Source organism: Chrysemys picta, chromosome 25 (genome assembly GCF_011386835.1).
Source record: "Chrysemys picta bellii isolate R12L10 chromosome 25, ASM1138683v2, whole genome shotgun sequence".
Lineage (NCBI taxonomy): Eukaryota > Metazoa > Chordata > Testudines > Emydidae > Chrysemys > Chrysemys picta.
In genome coordinates, this window is record NC_088815.1 from 15,216,335 (window position 1) to 15,235,762 (window position 19,428).

Below are 19,428 nucleotides of genomic sequence, written 5' to 3' on the forward strand. Positions count from 1 at the left end.
TTCAAAATGTTTACCTAAACATATTTACAAAATAAATCATCTGGACTAGAACTTTTGAACCTTACAAAGATTTGGCGTTTCTACCTTTTTAGTGTCCCATGCTTGTTTAGAGAGGGCTTTGTCTGTTTCAGATGGGCTTTCCTCCATTCCAGGGACAGTCAATAATAAGACTAGAAAACAGAATAAAAGTTAGCACATCCCAATATTATAAATCTGCTAAATCCTGCAAAAACAATATTTTTCAGTCAGGAAAAATTGTGGTAATTCTTAACCCTAAATAACAATTCCTATTCTCAACTGATAAATAAGATGTCTATTTCAGAATAAAACTATATCCAGATCAATTAAAAAAAGCATTTCACCCCAAGTGTAGCTCATCAGCTTTCTAAGAAGCTATTTGTTTTTCCATCGAGGACCAAGAAAACTTTCAAAAGCATGTAAGTGACGTAGCCTAAGTCCCACTGACTTTTAGTAAGACTTGGATAAGTACCTAAGTCGTTTTTGAAATGTGTTCACTGCAGAGTTAACTTGGGTGATTAGCAGACTAGCCCTGGTGTGAGCAGCCCTATGGCAAAGCCCTGACCAAGTTACTGTACCTCATTGGTGCTGCATACACATGTGTGTATCATTTGGACTTCTGGGGGCATATCCCCTGGCTCTTGGTGCTGCAGTAAGCTAAAGCACTCTATGGCTATGTCTACACAGGGATAAAAAACCCATGGCTGGCCTGGGTCAGTGGACTCAGGCTTGCAGGGTTCAGGCTGCAGGGCTGAAAAATTGCTGTGTAGACATTCAGGCAATGGGCTGGAGCCCAAGCTCGGGGACCCTCCAACCTTGCAAGTGGAGCCCCATGACCGCGAGTCAGCTGACCTACCCCAGCTGTGGTGACATAGTGGGGTTTTTCCCAGTGATTCTTTCCCAATTAATTGTGAGAGAACTTGTGTGACCTCCTTGACACACAGGAGGAACTGTGGGAAGGTACTAGAAGACTATCAGCACTTGAATGATTTAGCGTGTGTCCTTGCTGTACAGAGGGCAGGTTACCAGCCTGAGTGAAAGCTGTACCCAGGCTCTATAACCCCAGTTGGGCCAGCAAGGCAAGAGTTTAAAAGCATCAAGCCTGGACGAGCGAGTTGTTATATGTGGAGGGGAGAGGGATGTTAGGGGCAAGACCTAAGTAAGAACCCAGTGAAGACATACCCTATATGCCTTTGAAAGTTTTACTCCAAATCTGATTTAGACTGCTCAAATCTAGATGGAGCACTGCATGCTGGGACCTGTAGTTTCCCCTTTGAGACTATCCTATTTTTCTATCTGCTCTATTTTAAGTAAGTGATATGCAAGACTTAAATGCTTCTAGAGAGTTACCAATGTTGCCCCATTGGGGCAACACCTAGACATTTCCACTGGGATATGAGAAACTGAATTGATACTATTTCTGTGGTCCAGGACGTTTATGGGTTCAAAGTTGGGAACAATTTCATCGTGCAAGCAACAAGGCTGCATAGCGACAGACAGAACATCCATACACAGCAGATTTCCATCTTCAGAAGCCTTTCTAGGCTATGACATATTACACTATGGCCCCAATCCAATAAATGCATCCATGCAGACTTTACAACCCAATTAGGTTCCATGCGGGCACAAAGGCCCACGTGCATGCCTCTGATTGCAGGACCAGAGCCTACGTTTGGAAATCACTGTATAAGTTTGCAGTACTATATAAAAGGTTATTTATATTGCATGTTTTACTGCTCACTAACAGTGGTGTAAAGAATACATAATCGGAGTTACAATGGAGAATGTGTGTACTTCACTGTTCTATATTTCAGTATTACTGTGTATTTCTTCAAGGACTAAAACAGTCATTTTAGATGCATCTGTAAATCTCACTGCATAGATTAAAGGGCCTTCAATATATTTTGGAACTGATAATAGAAGGAATAACCAGCAGAGGGCACCAAAAATCATCAGTGATGCTTAATGGTTACTGCTATCGATCAGTAGTGACATTAAGAACACCAACCCATTATTTCTAAACATTGGTCCTGAGGTATAAGACATTGATTATTTGCTACCCATAAGAACGGGAGAAGATCCCTCTATGGTGCCATATTTGAATTGCATCTCCATCATAGCTATTTGATAAATTTTCCACAAGTAGCTTACAATGGCTAATTTTAAAAATGGAAAGTGAAAGTTATCAAAGCCACCTCTAAATATTTAACAAAAGGCCTGGGTAGTTTTACTATTCTCCTGATCCCCAACACATGTCCAAAGGGAGAATCAGACTATCTGAACCTAGGTAATATTTAGAGTTGAGGGCTTGCACATTAAACAATCAGTGTTAACTGTCATGTGTTTTTCAATCTGAATGCTGGAAGTTTTATATTTTGACATAAGGTTGGTCTCTGGAGGAAAGTCCTTGAGAGCTGTTGGATTAATTTACTGGAGAGGAAATGTAGCAATCCTAAGATTCTGAAACCAGAATTCATTTCAAGAATTTGATTTTTTTTTGCCACTTGTTTTAATATTTTATGAGACTGCCAACTTGGAATGTTTGTCACAAGCCAGTCACCATCAACAAGTAACAAACTAAACAAAATGCCCAAAAGAAATCTTGCCAATTACAGCAATTTTCCCCAACAGAGTTACCAGTACTATTGATACCAGGGGGTATTAAAGCTTGGTTAAAATCATCTGGAATATATTCTCTTTGTGAAAAGAGCTCTCGCTGTGACCTCTCGTACCCAAAAACTTGTTGCCACCAAATGATTGAAATAACATTGTGATCTCAGTCCAATTCTAAAACATGTCCATAATGCAAACCATCACTACAAACTGGAACTAGCTGGAAGCCCCGAAAGTAGTGCCAGCATAGAAATCATGGACTGCATGGACCAGGAAATCTAAACTACCTTCTTACTCTTGAAGATGGGCCATGCCAAACAAGGCTGAAGTAAAATGGCAGGATAGAGCGTATGAGAAGCCTGCTCCATCGCTGATCATGCTCTACTTATTTTGGACGTCAGTCTCCAGAACTTTCATTGAGGCTCTTTTCTCCAGCACCAACCACATTTATATGGGGAAAACATTTTTTAACGATTTCAAGTTCTGAAATGAATTTTCAATTTCCCCCTCCCCCACCCCACCCGCCCCTAAAGAGTTTACCTCTTTTTTGCTGCATGTCTTGTGACCCTCCTGAAAAGGACTCTTGTTGAGTTGGGGTCATTGTACTTTGATGCAAGGCAGAATCTGAATTGGTCCTGGCACGAAAGCAAAGAAACCTGTTAGCTTTTTAAACTAAGAATGCTTATGAGGATAATAATCCCATTAGTCACATGGGAAATTCAGCAAATTAAAAGAAACCTGAAATACCACTTCATAATTGTAAAATATTACACTGGGATTATGCTGGGCAAGATTTCGCTGTGAAATGATCAGATAACTTTAGAGAAATGAATTTATTACAGGCTTATAGAGCAATTGTTTCAACAACACAACAGAGGAGGAACATCAAAGACGAACAAATGAATCACTATAGATAGAAAACCATCTGGGGTGTATTCTCGCTGGTATCGTTGGGCCAGTGTATGGTCTCATCAAATAATAAGCAGCAGCACTTTTGTAGTTTAGAGCAATTTATAAACATTGCTTAAGCTTCACAGCATCTCTGTGAGGAAGATATTACCCACATTTGACAGCAATGGAAACTGACGAAAGTAGCCTGTCTTAGAGCCAGCATTAAACTGTGGGAGTCCCAGGATCCCAGTCCTCTACTCAAACCATGCCACTCTTGCATGATGTAGTGTCTTCAAACTGGTAAGCACAACACACCACATAAGCACTTCAGCTGTCAGATGCAAGGGGCATGATGGTGGGGACAGATGACTACACATTCCTTGCTCACTGACTGCTTGTGAAGAAAGACCAGCCCCACTTCCAGTGTAGTGGTAAAAAACTAAGATTTTCTAACTCAGTAATTCTGAGCATCTTACCCCTCTAGAGACGTAAGTCTGGGCAACTTTACATCCCAAAATCTAAGTATGCAGTGGCATACTTTACTTTAAAATATAGTCTCTTAAAAGAATCCATAAAGAGTTGAAAAAACATTAAGTTCTAGATTCAGTAAAAAAACAAACGAACATGGCAATCCAGATTACCCTGAGTACTGTAACCTGCCATAGGGAAAAACAAATGTTTCTTGCATTTTTAAGGGTTGTCACAGGATCTAAGACCTCAATCTAAGACCAGAGACTAACGCACATGGAATTATGCCACTAACCTTCTCCAGTTTGTATCCGATGGAGGCGACAGATACACAGTGCCATACGGACAACTGTCCACGTGATTCAATTAGTTAAGGGGGAGAAAACCAGGAGCTTCTTGTTTAGATAACAGGCCCATTTGAAAGCTTTGAACAAGGAATAATTTAAGTTACTTTGGTCAGAGCCAATACACTCTAGTGAGAAAAGTGAAGAGCATTTCTTGTGGAGGTCATGCTAATTTTGGCATGATATTTCAAACAAAATATGCATGTTAATGGTGGCTTTGTATGTGCTGTAGGAAAGAGCATTCCTACTTAAAAATTCAAGTCTGACAATACAGAAACAAAAAATGCTTATACCTACTAGGGTGGAGTGATATAGAGGGAGTCATTCTGAACAGTCAAATGAAGGGGTAATCACTCTCCATCTCCTTCTCAAACGTTTTTCTTGACCTCCTCCCATATAATCCTATGTTTTCCCTAGCCACACACAAAATGACCCCCTCTCCCTGCTCCCCACCACCACACACACACAGGCTGAAGTCTTCTCAGACAAGTAGGGATGGGTCATGAAATATGGCACCTTGCTAGGAGGACACAATTCAACCTACTGCTTCAGACACAGTTTATTCCACCTACACATCTCTTCCGCCACCAGGCATATATTAATACTACTCCCTCTGTGTATATAGGTTGTATCACAACTTTCCTCTGAAGAGAGAGAGAAAGAGAGAGAGACCACAAGACCACATAATGCCACTCAACTGGCCAGTAGTTGTCACTTTTGAGTAACAGCAGGATCACCCTCATTTCCAATAACCACTCTGGCACTGGCATTTTTAAAGCTAGTCAACAGCAATAAGCTAATTCTGTTTTATGAAAGTCAGCAAGAAATAGTGCTTGGCAGATGCTGAACTCACATGAGCCAGCTTGTATTAGAAACGGAAAGAAATCACCTGCAAAAAATTCAGTCCTGGTTCTGCTCAGTTTTGAAACAAGATTCAGACCCACCAACACTGCCATTTTGCCCTTCTGTTGTATTTTTCACTAAAGGATCTCAAGGCACTACCTAAGCCTCTCAACAGCTCTGGGAGGTAAGTATGTATTATTGTCCCCTTGTTACAGCTGGGGAATCTGAGATACTTCACTTCTTTGTATTAGGATTTGTGAAAGATCGGACAGCCATATAGCACTAAGGAGACTATCCAGTTACATTACACTGGATAATGCTTTAGAACAGGCGATATTAACTGTCCAGATTTCAGAGAAACATCCCCTGCAAGCAAGACAGTTGTCCATTATGGGTTTTTTTGCACCTTCCTTTGACACAATTCACTGTCAGAGACAGGATACAAGACTGTGTGGACTTCTAATCTGAGTCGGCATGTTCTTATGTCCAAAGTCACAAAATGAATCAGTAGCAAAACCAGAATGGAACTCAGGCGTCCCCCATTATAATCCACACTCAAGCTCTACAATGTTTGGGATTTATCTGCTTGTTTATTTAAAGTAATTTGTAAACCAAACTTTAAATACAAAGTGCTGACGAAGGCAACATTTTAATGCCAGGCCATAAACCAAAGGATATCTGCCTTCCGTGTTTATCTACAGACAGCGGACGCCGGTGCGGTGACCCAAGGCGGTTTCTGTCACGATACACTCTGTCCACCAGACCATGATGCCGAGTTGTCCTACTTGTATCCAGTCCAGATGACTGAAAAGGAGTCTAAGGGAGATAAAAAGTTAACAGAAAAATACATGTAGAAACCACAAGGCCAGAATCAAAATATCTCTGCTAGGCCTGATTCTGTATGCACTAAAAATAAACCTAACCGCTACGGATACACCAGCCAATCATCATTTGGGCAATATCGTTTTTTCCTTAAATGCAATTTTCAGATACTAGACAAAACACAGTATATCTGGAATGGAGAAGCACTGGAAACTACCTCCCAAAAGAGAGGCTAGTAATAGGGAGAGGCAGACAGCAGCAGATCTCCTAAATTTGCACTATTTTTCCAACCTTTAAGTTCTACCCCATCTTTGAAACACCAGGAATGATAGAAATGAATAGAGTAACCTATGAACCTACTGCTAAACAGTGCATAAGTTACTCCTGGTGTATCATGCAGCATGCGTCCAGAAGGAACATGCTCACAAATAGAGCTTAAACTTAACTATGAAGGGAAAAGATGCAGGAAGGGGATTCATCCAGTACACTGAATTATTTCAGATTCCTAACATTCACTTGAAGCTCTGTAGGAAATGTCTCTCTCAAGGCATTTTTTTCACCCCCTCTTATCAGCATCCTAATTTTCTTAAGACAATGACAAAATAAAAATATCAAAACAAGAAATTTTTGCTAACCAAGATGATTAAAGCCTCGAACATTTTAAAATTGAATTTACTTTCTAAAAGTTTCATTTAGATTGGGCCGGCAACGAGTCTGGTCAATTCCATTCTATGTATCTTATGCTTTAGAACAACGTATATGCCACTAGAATTTTTACTACTTGGCAACAGGTTTCCCAGAACCTGAAGCTGCTGCAGACAAGACTTCCAAGCCATCTCACTCTAAATCCTCTACATTATCACAGTGCAAAGCTGCAGGAAAGCAGAATGCTCAGCCTCCACTCGTACATCAAGGGATGTCCATGAACCACGTGGGAAAAACTGGGCACTCCTCAACTCCTTGCCAACCGTAACAGCTTTGCTGAATCCCTTTGCTCCATCTGTTTGGAAATCCTAAATTTGCTCCTTCATTCAGGTCCTGCAAATACAGTATACTGTCCTGTCTGCCAAACCACAGAGCCATCTTACCAGTACACCGCTGGGCATAAGGGCTTTGGGGTGCAGGCTACCCCGGGGCTGTGGTGGGGAGAGAGGACTCCCCCCCCCCCCCCAGCCCTCTCTTGCGGCAGCAGCTCGGGGACAGGGGAGAGGCGCCTCTCCCCTGGCCCCAGCAGCTCCGGCGGGGCTGGGCTCGGCCGAGGAAGGGGCTCCTCTCCCCAGCTGGCCGTGGCAAGTCCGGGGCAGGTCCGTGCTGGGGCTGGCGTGCCCTGCCCCGCCGCAGCCCTGAGCCCCTGCATGGGGCTTAATAAGCAGCTGAGCGGCTTAGAGGGAACTTAGCCAGGCCTGCATAGAGAAGACCCTGGGAGGCAGCCTTGTGATATAGTGAGAAGGAATTCTGCAGAGCTTGAGCAGTGAAAAGTGGGCAGAGGATTCATTCTGGGGAGGATGGAAGAATTTTTGTTCTTTTGAGTTGGGACATTACCACCCTAGTCTAGGGAAGACAGGAACAGAGCACTTAGAAACTGTAGCAATTGGCATTATGTAAAACTTTTAAATACACAGAACACAAGCAACCTAAACAGAGAAAATTAAATGAGATTTTAAAAGTTTTCAAGTTTTAGTAATATGGGATATTAATCAGTAACAAGGGCAAAAAAATGCATAACTAGGACTGTCCTGACAATATCTTTTAATACAGAAGCAAGCTAAGTAGATTTAGTATATAAACCACAAATAATAAAATGAAACAAGCCATCAGTTTCAGGCATAATGAGAAAAATAATCTCGATAAAGGAGTCATTTCAAAAATTAGCCAGAGTATAACAAAACCTCAGTATTAGCCATATTGAAGAATGGAGCCTACTCAGAAGCGGACGTTTAGTCACAGGACATTTGATTAAAGGATTTTACCCCCTCAAAAAAAAGTTGCCAACAATATACACCCAATTCCACAAAATATTCATTCTGTAATAGACTCACCTCCCACCCACATCTTATTCTGTGGCCAGGATTATTTTATCCAGTGGGTGTTTCCACTTTTGCCTTTAGACTGTCACCCCTTTGGAGACGGGTCCCATGATAAGTCCAATACTGGTCACACTATCAATAAGGCCCTTTGTTTTTCTTTTTTTACTAAAAACTTTTACAAAAGCTATTACATGGTTTTTACCAATTTTGACCAAATTATGGACCACTCAAGTATGTAAAAATACTTGTTATGTTAAGAAAATCTAATATATTAAGTAGATGCACTTTAGTTTATGTATAGAGACAAGGCTGTCTTTTAAAGTAAGGCAATGTCATGGTAAATATATATACGCATGCGCATGTACAGTTGATGTACAGTCCATGAAATAAACCACAGCATTAAACTGCTTATACTTTCAATATGCTTTTCTTTATTTGTTGCTCTTTTCCTTTCCTCCTATCCCCCAATATTTACCCAGGAAACTGTGAAGTTGATTTTTTGAACTGTTTTTTAAATTTTTGTAATAAACACCAGTAAATTCCCAGAAAATTTTAAACAAAATAAAAACTGAAAACGAAGGCCCTTGCCTATGAACAGTCCTATGCAGATGCACATGGGCACTATAACCATTAATAAAGCAGAGTTACCGTTTGGCAGCGTGCACTTATATGTGGCACCAATTGTGAAAGATGTCCACAACCAGAACGCAGCAGAACTATATAAACCAACTTTTTGGTAACATGCATATTTTTCCATAGAGCACTATGTGCTTTTTATACTTTAAAATTACATTATTTAGGACTGAAATCTTAATACAGTTATGCTGATTGGCAGAGGTTATGATTCTGTGCTCTGGGCCTGTTATTAGCCTTTATTGTACAGTCTCCAGTTGAAGAAAGTCACAGCACTGATTTAAAATGTATAAACAGCAGCTGAAGCTCACCTGGAAAGGCAGGTCCATGGTACTGTTCCCAATCTGATTCACATTTGGCAGTGACCCTCCATAGTACTGGCCACGACTCTGTCCCAACTGCAAATACTGTGTTTTCTGTAACTGTAACTAAAGAAGAAATAAGAAAAAAAAACAAGGATGATTGCAACTAGGAGAGGTACTTAAAAAACAACATTCATTGCATTCTATTGTGCTTAATTTCAGACATCATCAAGAACAGCTTCCATCCCAAACAGTGTGAAAGGAAAATTGACACCAGCTCACAATAAGTTTAACTATGAAAAGTAAGATTGAAGATGACAGCTTGCCAATTCTGCTTGACAAATGATAGAAAGTCAGCTTTGTAATCAGTGTTCACATGCAAGTTTATATCAATAAATTATGTGAAACCATAAGGTATTTATCTCACCCACTACACTAAAGAGCTAGAATTTAAAAAACTTGCATTAATCTGATGTTTGACCATGTTAATGCCAAAATTAGATACGAGTTCAAAGAGCTCAGATATATATGCAACAAAATCATTCTCATTTAAAATACACCTCTACCTCAATAAAACGCTGTCCTCAGGAGCCAAAAATCTTACCACGTTATAGGTGAAACCGCATTATATCGAACTTGCTTTGATCCACCGGAGTGCGCAGCCCCACCCCCCCAGAGCACTGCTTTACCGCATTATATCCGAATACGTGGTATATCAGGTCGCGTTATATCGGGGTAGAGGTGTATATGTATTTCTTTAACCAAACTTGCAAAGTTTTCGGCATTTGTATTTGAACAGAATTAGTCAGTCTAAATTGTAATCTTATGCTGCGTAGGAAATCCTCTTATTGTCAGGGCACCAGTTTCTTAACACTGGAAAAAGCTCTTTAGACAAGATGCAGATAGCTCTTAGATTGAAATTTTACATTCTGGACATAAGAGGAATTCCTAACTATAACAGACTTATAGGAGTGTAAACAATGTAACGCAAATAGCAGTTTTAAAGAATGCAGGAAACATCTTATTTTCAAATGTTAAATGACAACACACTAGATGAAAAACATTTTACATGTTCATCTAACCAACGACAGTTTTTGTGAAGAGATAAAGGAAGCTTTGCACATGGAATTAAGTAATCTTATTTTCACTGTTATTCCTTCTCTTTTCAGAGAACGGTCTGTCTTTAACCACTTTTGATTAACAGAACCTGCCTTTTAACAAAGTTTTAAGTGACTGGCTCTTTTTTCAAGATCAGAAAATCTTGCATCCAAATCATATTTACCAAGTTACTAACTCCGTTTTCAGTCATTTCTCCTCGACCGCTGTACTGCTTTTGCATAGCAAACTCAGATCTGATGTCACAGTGCCACCATGTCCTTCTGATAGACTGACCAAGTGGGGGCTGGGATCATTTAAATGCGACAGCTTTGATGTTTTACTTTCCGAAAAGTAAGAAAGGCATTCCTAGATTGGAAGTGATCATTTGTTTAAAGAATGTTTGATCCTTGGACTAGAAGCACTGTGGCATGTACATCAACAGATTTCTCATTTTCACTCACAAACAGATCCTTAAGCCATTCTCTTGGAATCCCGGGATTTCAGAGAATGAGGTTTGGAAATGGCACTAAAAATCTGGCATCCCAAAGCTCAGTTGTTTACATGTTTGTTTTTCTTTTCTTTTGAAATGATAAAATGGGACCTATGATCCTGCCTTTAAAGGCTATAACAAAGACTATGGGGTTGAACAAAGACATTTATGTCATGGCAAGGAATTTGTTTCCTCCTAAAAAGTTGAAAAATGTTACTATCAAGAATTACTCAGATAAAACAGTAATAATGTGACCAGGCCTCCTGAACAGTTCTGAATATGCGCAAATTCACCAGAGGATAATCATAACTGAGGGAGAAAAAGACACAGATTTGCTTGTATTATGTCTGGCTCTAGACAGTGTTCTCAGGTCGCTCAATTTCACAAAACAGTGAATTCACTCTCAATAGACAAACGTGCACACGGATATGATAAAATCCAAATCTTAGAGTACAAATCTACTTGTCCGTTAATAGTGGGCACTCTACGAGAGCCAGCAATTTTCCACAACCCAGTTAACCCAGATCTCTGAACTGTTTTATTTGAGGCACTAGATTAATCTGACAATGTATCAGACAATTCGCAGATCTAAGCTCAATCATAGAAATTTGATTGTCAAAAAGGCACAAAAACGATGCTAGCTGTTTAGAGCAAGAATAAAGATATGATGTGTTGACTGTGTTTGAGGCCTATTGTTTTCTCTTCAGTTGAGGAGCATACACACCAAGCAATTTTTTACAAATGGCTTCTTTTGTGGTCACACCGGCTCAGGGGTGTACAAAATAACAAAAGCTCCAAACCTACCCCAAGGAACAGACTTAAGTGAATTGACATATTTGGAAGGAAAAGCTATCCTCTGACAGTCTTCAAATGAAAATGTCTAATTATCAAACACTCCTCTCCAAAAGCTTTGCTGGCAAAGGGTCATGGACTTCCTTGATGAAGTACCACAAGAGTCCAGAGAATAATTAAAATCTTTAATCACACTTAGTGGCTAATACCTCACTACCAGTGGCAGTAGACTGGATACTGCACACATTCAGTGACAATTGCAATAACAACGAGGTGTTACAATCTTCCAGTATCCCATGTGAGGTTTAAAATGCTACTAACAATCCACCTTTGGAAGGGTCAGAACTATTTAGTTCAAAGGATGACACTTTGCACACTCTTGATAGGACGTATTGTGGCCAGAGTTTAACTGAGCTGATCCCTAAAGACCATCATTAACTGCATCACCAGTCTTTCTGGCAGAGATGTATGTAATTTAGAGAGAAGTTTGAGATTTTTCACTCACAGCCTCCACTGGAATCTCGAGTGTTTCAGCTAAACTTTTAAGAAGTCCTGAAGTGATCTGTAGTCTGCAGCTGCTGAAGTGGACGGAGTTACAATCTCACCAGGTGAAAATGACAATACTGCAGCTGAAGAAAGATCATTCTGATGAAGTTGTTCCTCTTCAGAAGTGTGGAACTGCTACGGGTCTCCTGTGCACCATAAGGCTGCTGTTCGGTGAGAGTTCTGATGGATTTTATTTGCTCTGGTCTCCATATAGACACGTCTTCTGAGCTATTGAAGGTCCTGGGAGCCCAACAGGGGCAAGAGTGTGCACTATAAGCAAACAGTGTAGTGGGCCAGAGAAGGGAGGGGGGCACCAGGCTGAGTGCCTCCCCTTGTGTGCTCTGCTATTCTAAGATACAGAATCTTTATCAGATGTGAAATGGGCTGGAGAATCAGAAGGTGAACACACCTTACTCTGATTTGAGAGGAATATTCCTTTTCCTCATTTCCCTTGCACAGGGAAACCTATCTAACAGGAGTTCATGGGCGGTCTTTCCCCGAAACCCTAACCAACATAGAAGCACATACCAGTACTGATAAAGGGGCTCTCACTGATTGTGTCAGTAATTGGGACTCTGGAAAATTTGACACTCCTAAATCTCCCCGAGCCATAAAGCTCAGTGCCAATACGATCAGTACCATCAACACCAACTCAGAGGGCTTCAGTACTGGAACAGGAGTTATTGAAGCAAGTGCTGACACAGACTTGAAGCTGGTGCCAAGACCCCTAAGGGTGGTAATGCCAGTCTAGTATGGTTAACCACAAGGGGCTGCTCTTTGTACAGTACCAAAGAATACAGACATGCTTTAGGATGTCAAAGGAACTACATTTATGCCGTAAACTACCCTTAGAGACTGGGTGAGATGATTTCTGTCCTTTCTTTGAGGCTCCATGAAAAGGTGATCTTGCGTTCCCTACAGGAATGATGGTGTCTCCTACCCTTTTTTGATGAAGATTTTGGAGCCAGAACCCTTGCCAAAGGAATAGAAGAGGCAGACACATCCATGGCATGGTAGCTGCTGGTGCACTTTTTGAAGAAGACAGTTCCAAAGCTGGGGGATCCAGCATACCCAGATCCTATGCTGGTCTCATATTTAACTAGCAAGAACAGCTTCAACTTCAATTTTGAAATAAACAAATAGAGCATTTGTTCATGATGTGTCCCTCACCTACACAAAAGGCACTTAGAAAGGCCATCATTACGGGAAATGGTTGTGTCACGAGAGATTTGAAATTAGGAGATTTCTGATCAGCCATAAGGACTGAAGACCCAGTATTGGGTAATTAAAGCAATATAAAAAGATTCCCAAATGAAATTCAACACTAATCCTAATACTAACTACATATAACACTTACAGTAGGAAAAAAATGAGGAAAAAATAGCTAGAGTATAGACACCACTAACCATCTCTCAGCCAAAGATGGTGAGAAGGAACTGAGAGGCAGCTGACCCTATTCAACTCTTTTATGTCCTCTGAAGAGGGGCACAAAGGCAGTTGGTGGCAGGCCGATGGGCACTGCTGGTCCTAAGGTTCCAATCTTTGGCACATGGAGCATATATACATCAAGAGTGGAATACATAACGACAGTCACTCGAAGAAGAAGAAGGAGGAAGAAGAACAAGGAAAGATACCCTCATCTGGCCACTTCCTGAAGTCACTCTGTATGATCAGATGACGCTGTCAGCTGACTGATATTTTAAAAGTTTGAGGAACATTTTTATGCTCCAAATATTTGCCTGAAATCAAGAAAATGCAGTTCAAGTCTTCTGTGTGTGTATAAACCAGACAAAAAGCAATGCAAATTTCCCTGTTATGATTTGTTAGTGCTCTAAACCTGTGACTCGTCTTAAGAGGGATTGCTTAGCCTCTATGATAAGAAGCAAGTTAGATCGGAATAGATACTGGATGCCACCAGAGCAAATTCTTCCTCCTTTTTCTAATCAAAACAACACCATCAGGGTATAAACTTTTCAACCATATGCACAAAATGTAAATTAAAGATGCAATCCCAGAAACAAAAGAGAGGTTGGACTCTTTGAAATACTCTGATCATCATTCTTGAAAATAAAAGGTTGCTTTAAACAGAGTGAGATTATTCTCAAATCCTTTCATAGTTCCCATGGTAACTCTAGTTTGGTCTACTGAGATTAAATTAATGGAAGTTTTCTATTTTGAACTCTTGGGACTTCATCAAGATATTTTACTGTCTTGGTCCAAGATAACAGAATCAACGTATACTGTATGTTTCCCATACCTATACTGTGTCTGAATGCTAGCTGATGGCAGTTTGGGCCCAAGACTGACAAAGGATAGTTGACTATAATGCTGCATATTCCAGCTACTTCTTTGGAATACTCTTCATGGTAAGAAAAGCTTTTGCTTGTTATATTTGAAGGGGGAGAGGACTTGGCATTCTTGTTTGGGAGAATTACATTTTGCCCAATGGCACGTCTTAATTGAATCTGTAATTTTCCCTCCCAATAGCACTTATTTCTCTAACTAAATTAGGAAGATGTATTTTAAATTAAAAGATCAATTTAGAAATGTCATCATTAAAAACAATGGTTTTGCATTAAGCAGTTGTATACGGTAAACGAAATGCTGCGCAAATGAAAATTTCTTGCTACTAATTTGTTATTTTATATTTGTGAAAGGAGCTATATTTAAAAAAAAAAACATTATTGCCAAAAAGCTACAAAAGTGATACAGCCAAGAACATCCCATGTGCTGACAGCACCACCTCTACAATGGAACAGCAATTTGTCATGTAACAATTTGATACCTTAACTGCCTGCACATTCCAAACAACTAGATTCCTAATTCAGTTACATCAACAGGAAGCTAGAACAATCTTGCTGAAGTTAGTGGAGTTTCTCTGGATTTACAATAGTATAACCTAGATCAGAATCTGGACCAGAATCCAGCACCATCAGATTTAACAATTATTGGCTTGTCCTAATAGCCAGCAGTATCTTATATCTGCTTTATGACTTGCATGCAAGAACTAGAGTCACATTCACTTCACTGACCTCCAAGAGTCCCATTTAAACTGGGCTAAAACTTTCTAAAAATATAAGAGTTTGGACAGTGGGATTCAGAATGTAGGGGAGGGGGGAGTAGAGAGAAAAGAGAAACCGATCTCTGAAAGTGAAAAGTGTGTTATTTTTACATGCGGGTTTTCTGCACAAATTTAAGAAGTATCAAAATATGCAGGTGGAAGCCAAACGAAGTGCTAACCACTGGGAATATAACAGCATTGATGCAAACGGAACACTGGCTGTTCTAAACTCTTCCCAAAAAAATTCTCAGCAAGTTACAAGCGTGTACACAGAACTCAGCTGCAGTAAGATAACAAATTTTGTGATCACCCTTATTAAAACATCCCTTTATACACAGTCAGAATGCTTGGCTCCCACAAGTCTGATATCATAATAAGGGTGGAGTGTCCTTTTGATGAGAACAGAGATAATCTCTTGTGAATCTCATGAACACAGGAAGTAATAGCTCAAGAAAATTGCCAGTTTGCAGTTTCCATCCTAAATTTTATATACAAATTCAAACTTAGCCATTCCAGAATCAGCCAGTATTTTCAAGTTAAATATACAGTGAATTAAACAAAGATTTAATCTAATTTATAATTTAAAATAAAACATTAGTGATATTAAACTCCTCTGATTAAAGGGCTAACAAGAATTCTCTTCAATAGACGACGTTACGCTACAGAAGAGTCTTCAGTACAAATCTGTCTCAACGCAAATGAGATTGCATGGAGCAGCACTCCCAGCAGTCTCCAAATAAGGCACATTTAAAAGAGCTCAGGAACTGCCCCTCCTAAATGACCATCTGTGAGACAGAAACAACACCCCAGAAGTACTTACAGTTGCCTGGAAGTTTTTGGGCTGGCACCCACACTTACTATTCAATAGCTAATCTGGGGTCTTCTATATGAAATGCGGTGGTGGTCCCAGTCCAGCTCCCTCTTTGCACATCCACATCAACGAAAACCCACCACACTATAATCGTTACCCTGGTTAGTCATCTGAGCAGAGGCAATGGACCACATGGGTAGTTGAGACCAAACTCCCCTCTCATTCCTAAAGATGGACCCCGTAGATCAGGAGTAAGGCACACCAGCAGGGCAATAAGAAAGCTTGCCAATCCAAATGCCCAGCTTCTGACTGACTTGTGGATGTCACAGTCTCCAAGGCTGTCAATCTGGCACCTTTCTCCAGCCCTAAATTAAACACAAAATGTCATAACCTCAAGATCAGCCAGTTTGTTTCCACAAGGAATTTGAGACTTTCTCCCAAAGTAAACAAGACTTCTCACTGTCCACTACTCCCACAAAGATAAGCAAAGCAAATAAAATCTTAAAAGGAAAAAATAAGTGAATAGTGTATAAGAGATTCACATATATGGATTTGGACTTGACAGCATAGCCTTCGGCTAAATACTTCATAAGCCAGCCAATCACTACATAAAGCAAAATCTATTTAAGCCATCAAAAACTTAAACTACATTGTTTTTTCTGCCTATGTTGAGAAGCTTCCCAAAACTATACAATAGTTTAACTCTGAACATAAAATCATTTTTAACTATCGAAGAATAGCCCTCTTGTTCAGACTTTTGAAATTCACTTTGCATTTTTAACTCTACTTTTAACCCTCCAGCCACAGAACCTCTTATTTACTAACATCACCCTACCCACAAGTGATCTAGAATTTCTGATTTGTAAATCTGTTTTTCTTTTTAATTGTGATCACAGTAGTTGCACAATGATGAAAAAAAGAAAATTTCTACCCATATATCCCCTCCTAAGAAGAAAAATTTAAAACCAGTACTCCCATTTGTACAAACTCTGGCAAGTATCCTGCAATCAGATACTTGCAGGCAGACCAACATATACCCACATAGAGACCCATTAAAAATCAGAAGCACAATACTAATGAAAGGGTACCATCCTACTACATAAGAGCACCCATCCTGGGTCAGATCATTATGTCAAGTATCCTGTGTTCCAACAGTGGCCAATGTCAGGTGCTTGAGGGAATGAACAGAACATGCAATCATTCAGTGATCCATCCCCTGTTGTCCACTCCCAGCTTCTGGCAGTCAGAGGCTAGGGACACCCAGAGCACGGGGTTGCATCCCTGACCATCCTGGCTAATACTTTTAGCCGCAAGGCATTTTACACCTTATTGGCTAAATATCCAGCGCATCCTTAGGCAAGTTAGTCACTCACTCAGCATAATAGTTGGGAGAACTGGTTAACATTTGTCATTAAACTCCTTAGATGGTTTTTGGCCTTGAATGACATGACTGCCTGATGAAGTGTATTATTTGTTTGCTTTTTCTTTTTTAATTTTTCTGGTCCACAACAACAAAGATTATGGTGAACGTAAGGCCACTTGGGATCCCTTATGTTCAAGGATACCAGATTATATATGAAGTGAAACAAATAATATGGTGAAACCCTATTAAACACTACAAAAGACAAAGTCCACATTCAAAGTAGCAGATTTTTTTCCCCGCCTGCTGGGCATGGCTTACTTTACAGCAAGACAATATGGGTAAGCACACTTACTGCACTAAAGAGGATGAGTGACAAGAGTTTGCCTTCAGCACAACACTTCACAAAACAAACTGCAAAAGGGAGGCCGATTTTCAAAGCTATCATTGCTTTGTAAACTAATAAAATGTCTGACAATCAATGAACACGATTTAAAAAATAAAATAAAATAAAATAAAATAAAGGCACCAAACATTTTAGGCCCACAGGGACAACTCACAAATAAGTGGACAGCTGCTTGAATACAGATGACAGCCAGGAAGTGGCATCTTGTATTATGCTGGAAACAGTGACGGGTGAGTTACAGTGGCTATTACATCGTTCATTACGTATCTTGAAGTATCTGCCCTGAATGTTTGGAAGAAACTCCGTGCACACATAAAAGAAGCAATCTCGTTATTCTCTTTCAAATCCCTCCTTAAAAAACTCTTCCTCATGATGCTTACAAAATACTTGACAACAGTTAGGCTGCTGGTGTGCTGAGACCACTGCCTATTATGCAGACAGTTTCCTCGTATTCCCCCATCTGTCTATCAGCCTCTAGTCTTATACTTAAGCTTTTTGGGGCAGTGACTGTTTTTTGAGGTGTTTGCACAGATGCTAGTACAATGGAGTCCTGGTCCATGACTAGTGGACAGTTTCTTTTTACTTCAGAAAACAGCAGTTGTATGTTCTGCAAATAAACCTGAATAACTAGATCAGAATTATTAAAGGCTGTGTGTGTCTGTGTGTGTGTGACACTGCTATTTCAAGGTGTCAAAGAGGCACTAACAAGTTAAAAATGATTTTTAAAAACAAAAATTTCCTTATCCAAGGCCACGATCCTGAAAACTGTTACACACAGGCAGACTTTTGCACCCATTCAGAACCCACTCTAGTCAATGGGGATCCACGCAGGCACAGGGGGTCCAAGTGCATGGAGAATTATTGCTTATGTTAACACCTTATTTTATTTTAAAAAGGTAAAGAATTTTAAGCAGCTACACTGGTTTTCACAATTTACATTACTTACTCTAATCAACTTGAACATTAAGAGGAGACCAATTTCTCTTCATGATTCATATTCACTAGCACCAAGGCTTCAACCTCTAGATTGCAAACCCACCAAGAGAATGTTTACACCCAGACAGAAGCTGTTAAAACATTTGAAGTGTTATAATTTTTATTTTTTAGCAAACCTAAATTTCAGGCCATACTACTCAGTTGTCAGATTAGTTGTGGAAAATGTTAAATGCTCATGACAATAGATCGATTTTATCTGTAAAGCCGCTAGTGTGTTAATTCATCAGAAGACACGGTTAACTATATATTGCGCTAGAATGGAAACAGCACAGCCAGCTTTTTCACAATTCTACTAGGACAGTGCAGACAGACTGCACAGCAGAGTCTGTATCAAAGAGAAAAAAAAACAAAAAACAAATCCCTTCTCCTCTCCCTGTTTCTCTGCTGTCACAATTGGGAAGCAACTCCAGCAAGCCAAGCTTTCTAAAGACACTGATTGCCTTCAATTCCTAATGCTGATCAGACAGCAGTGTCTGGATCCAGACTGACAGATGTTCTTCCAACAGGACTGGCACAGGAAGTGAAAGCTTGAAGTTTGAGCGAAGTTGTAACCTACAGTAATAGCACCTGTTCTTTCCAGGGCACTCAAGGAACATAACGTATTCCATCACCACCTTTACTGTGAAATGTTTTGTAAGTTTTATTTTCTTACACAATTTTTTTTTTTTTGGTTACTCGTAGAATAGAACAGCAATAACACTGGCTACAACCAGACAGTGTAGATAGGACTGTGTGAAAGTTTCCCTACTTGCATCTGCCAATGTCTTCAAACTTGAGCTGTGATGCCATTAATATTCAGGTGCTGTAGGTTCTACAGCACAGACAACCAAGCCAAAACAGGAAGCCAAATGACTACTACAAACCAAGTGAAAATTACTAAAAAATCCTCTTACCTATAACATGTTAG

The 19,428-nt window shown here is 40.0% G+C and overlaps 1 protein-coding gene across 7 annotated transcripts in view; it reads right to left on the reverse strand.

Moving 5' to 3' along the window:
* The window catches only part of CRTC1 (CREB regulated transcription coactivator 1), a 68,484-nt gene that overhangs the window by 34,681 nt on the left and 14,375 nt on the right, over positions 1-19,428 (reverse strand). For all 7 annotated transcript variants that reach the window (XR_006177193.2, XR_010594909.1, XR_010594910.1 and 4 more), the window contains exons 2-6: positions 8,971-9,087; positions 5,856-5,993; positions 4,286-4,347; positions 3,172-3,266; positions 85-170 (exon numbers count right to left, since the gene is read on the reverse strand). Coding sequence is in view for 3 of the 7 variants with exons in the window: in XM_005278982.3 (XP_005279039.2) it covers positions 85-170; positions 3,172-3,266; positions 4,286-4,347; positions 5,856-5,993; positions 8,971-9,087 (498 nt within the window). In the remaining 4 variants the exon portion in view is untranslated. The remainder of the gene's footprint in view (positions 1-84; positions 171-3,171; positions 3,267-4,285; positions 4,348-5,855; positions 5,994-8,970; positions 9,088-19,428) is intronic.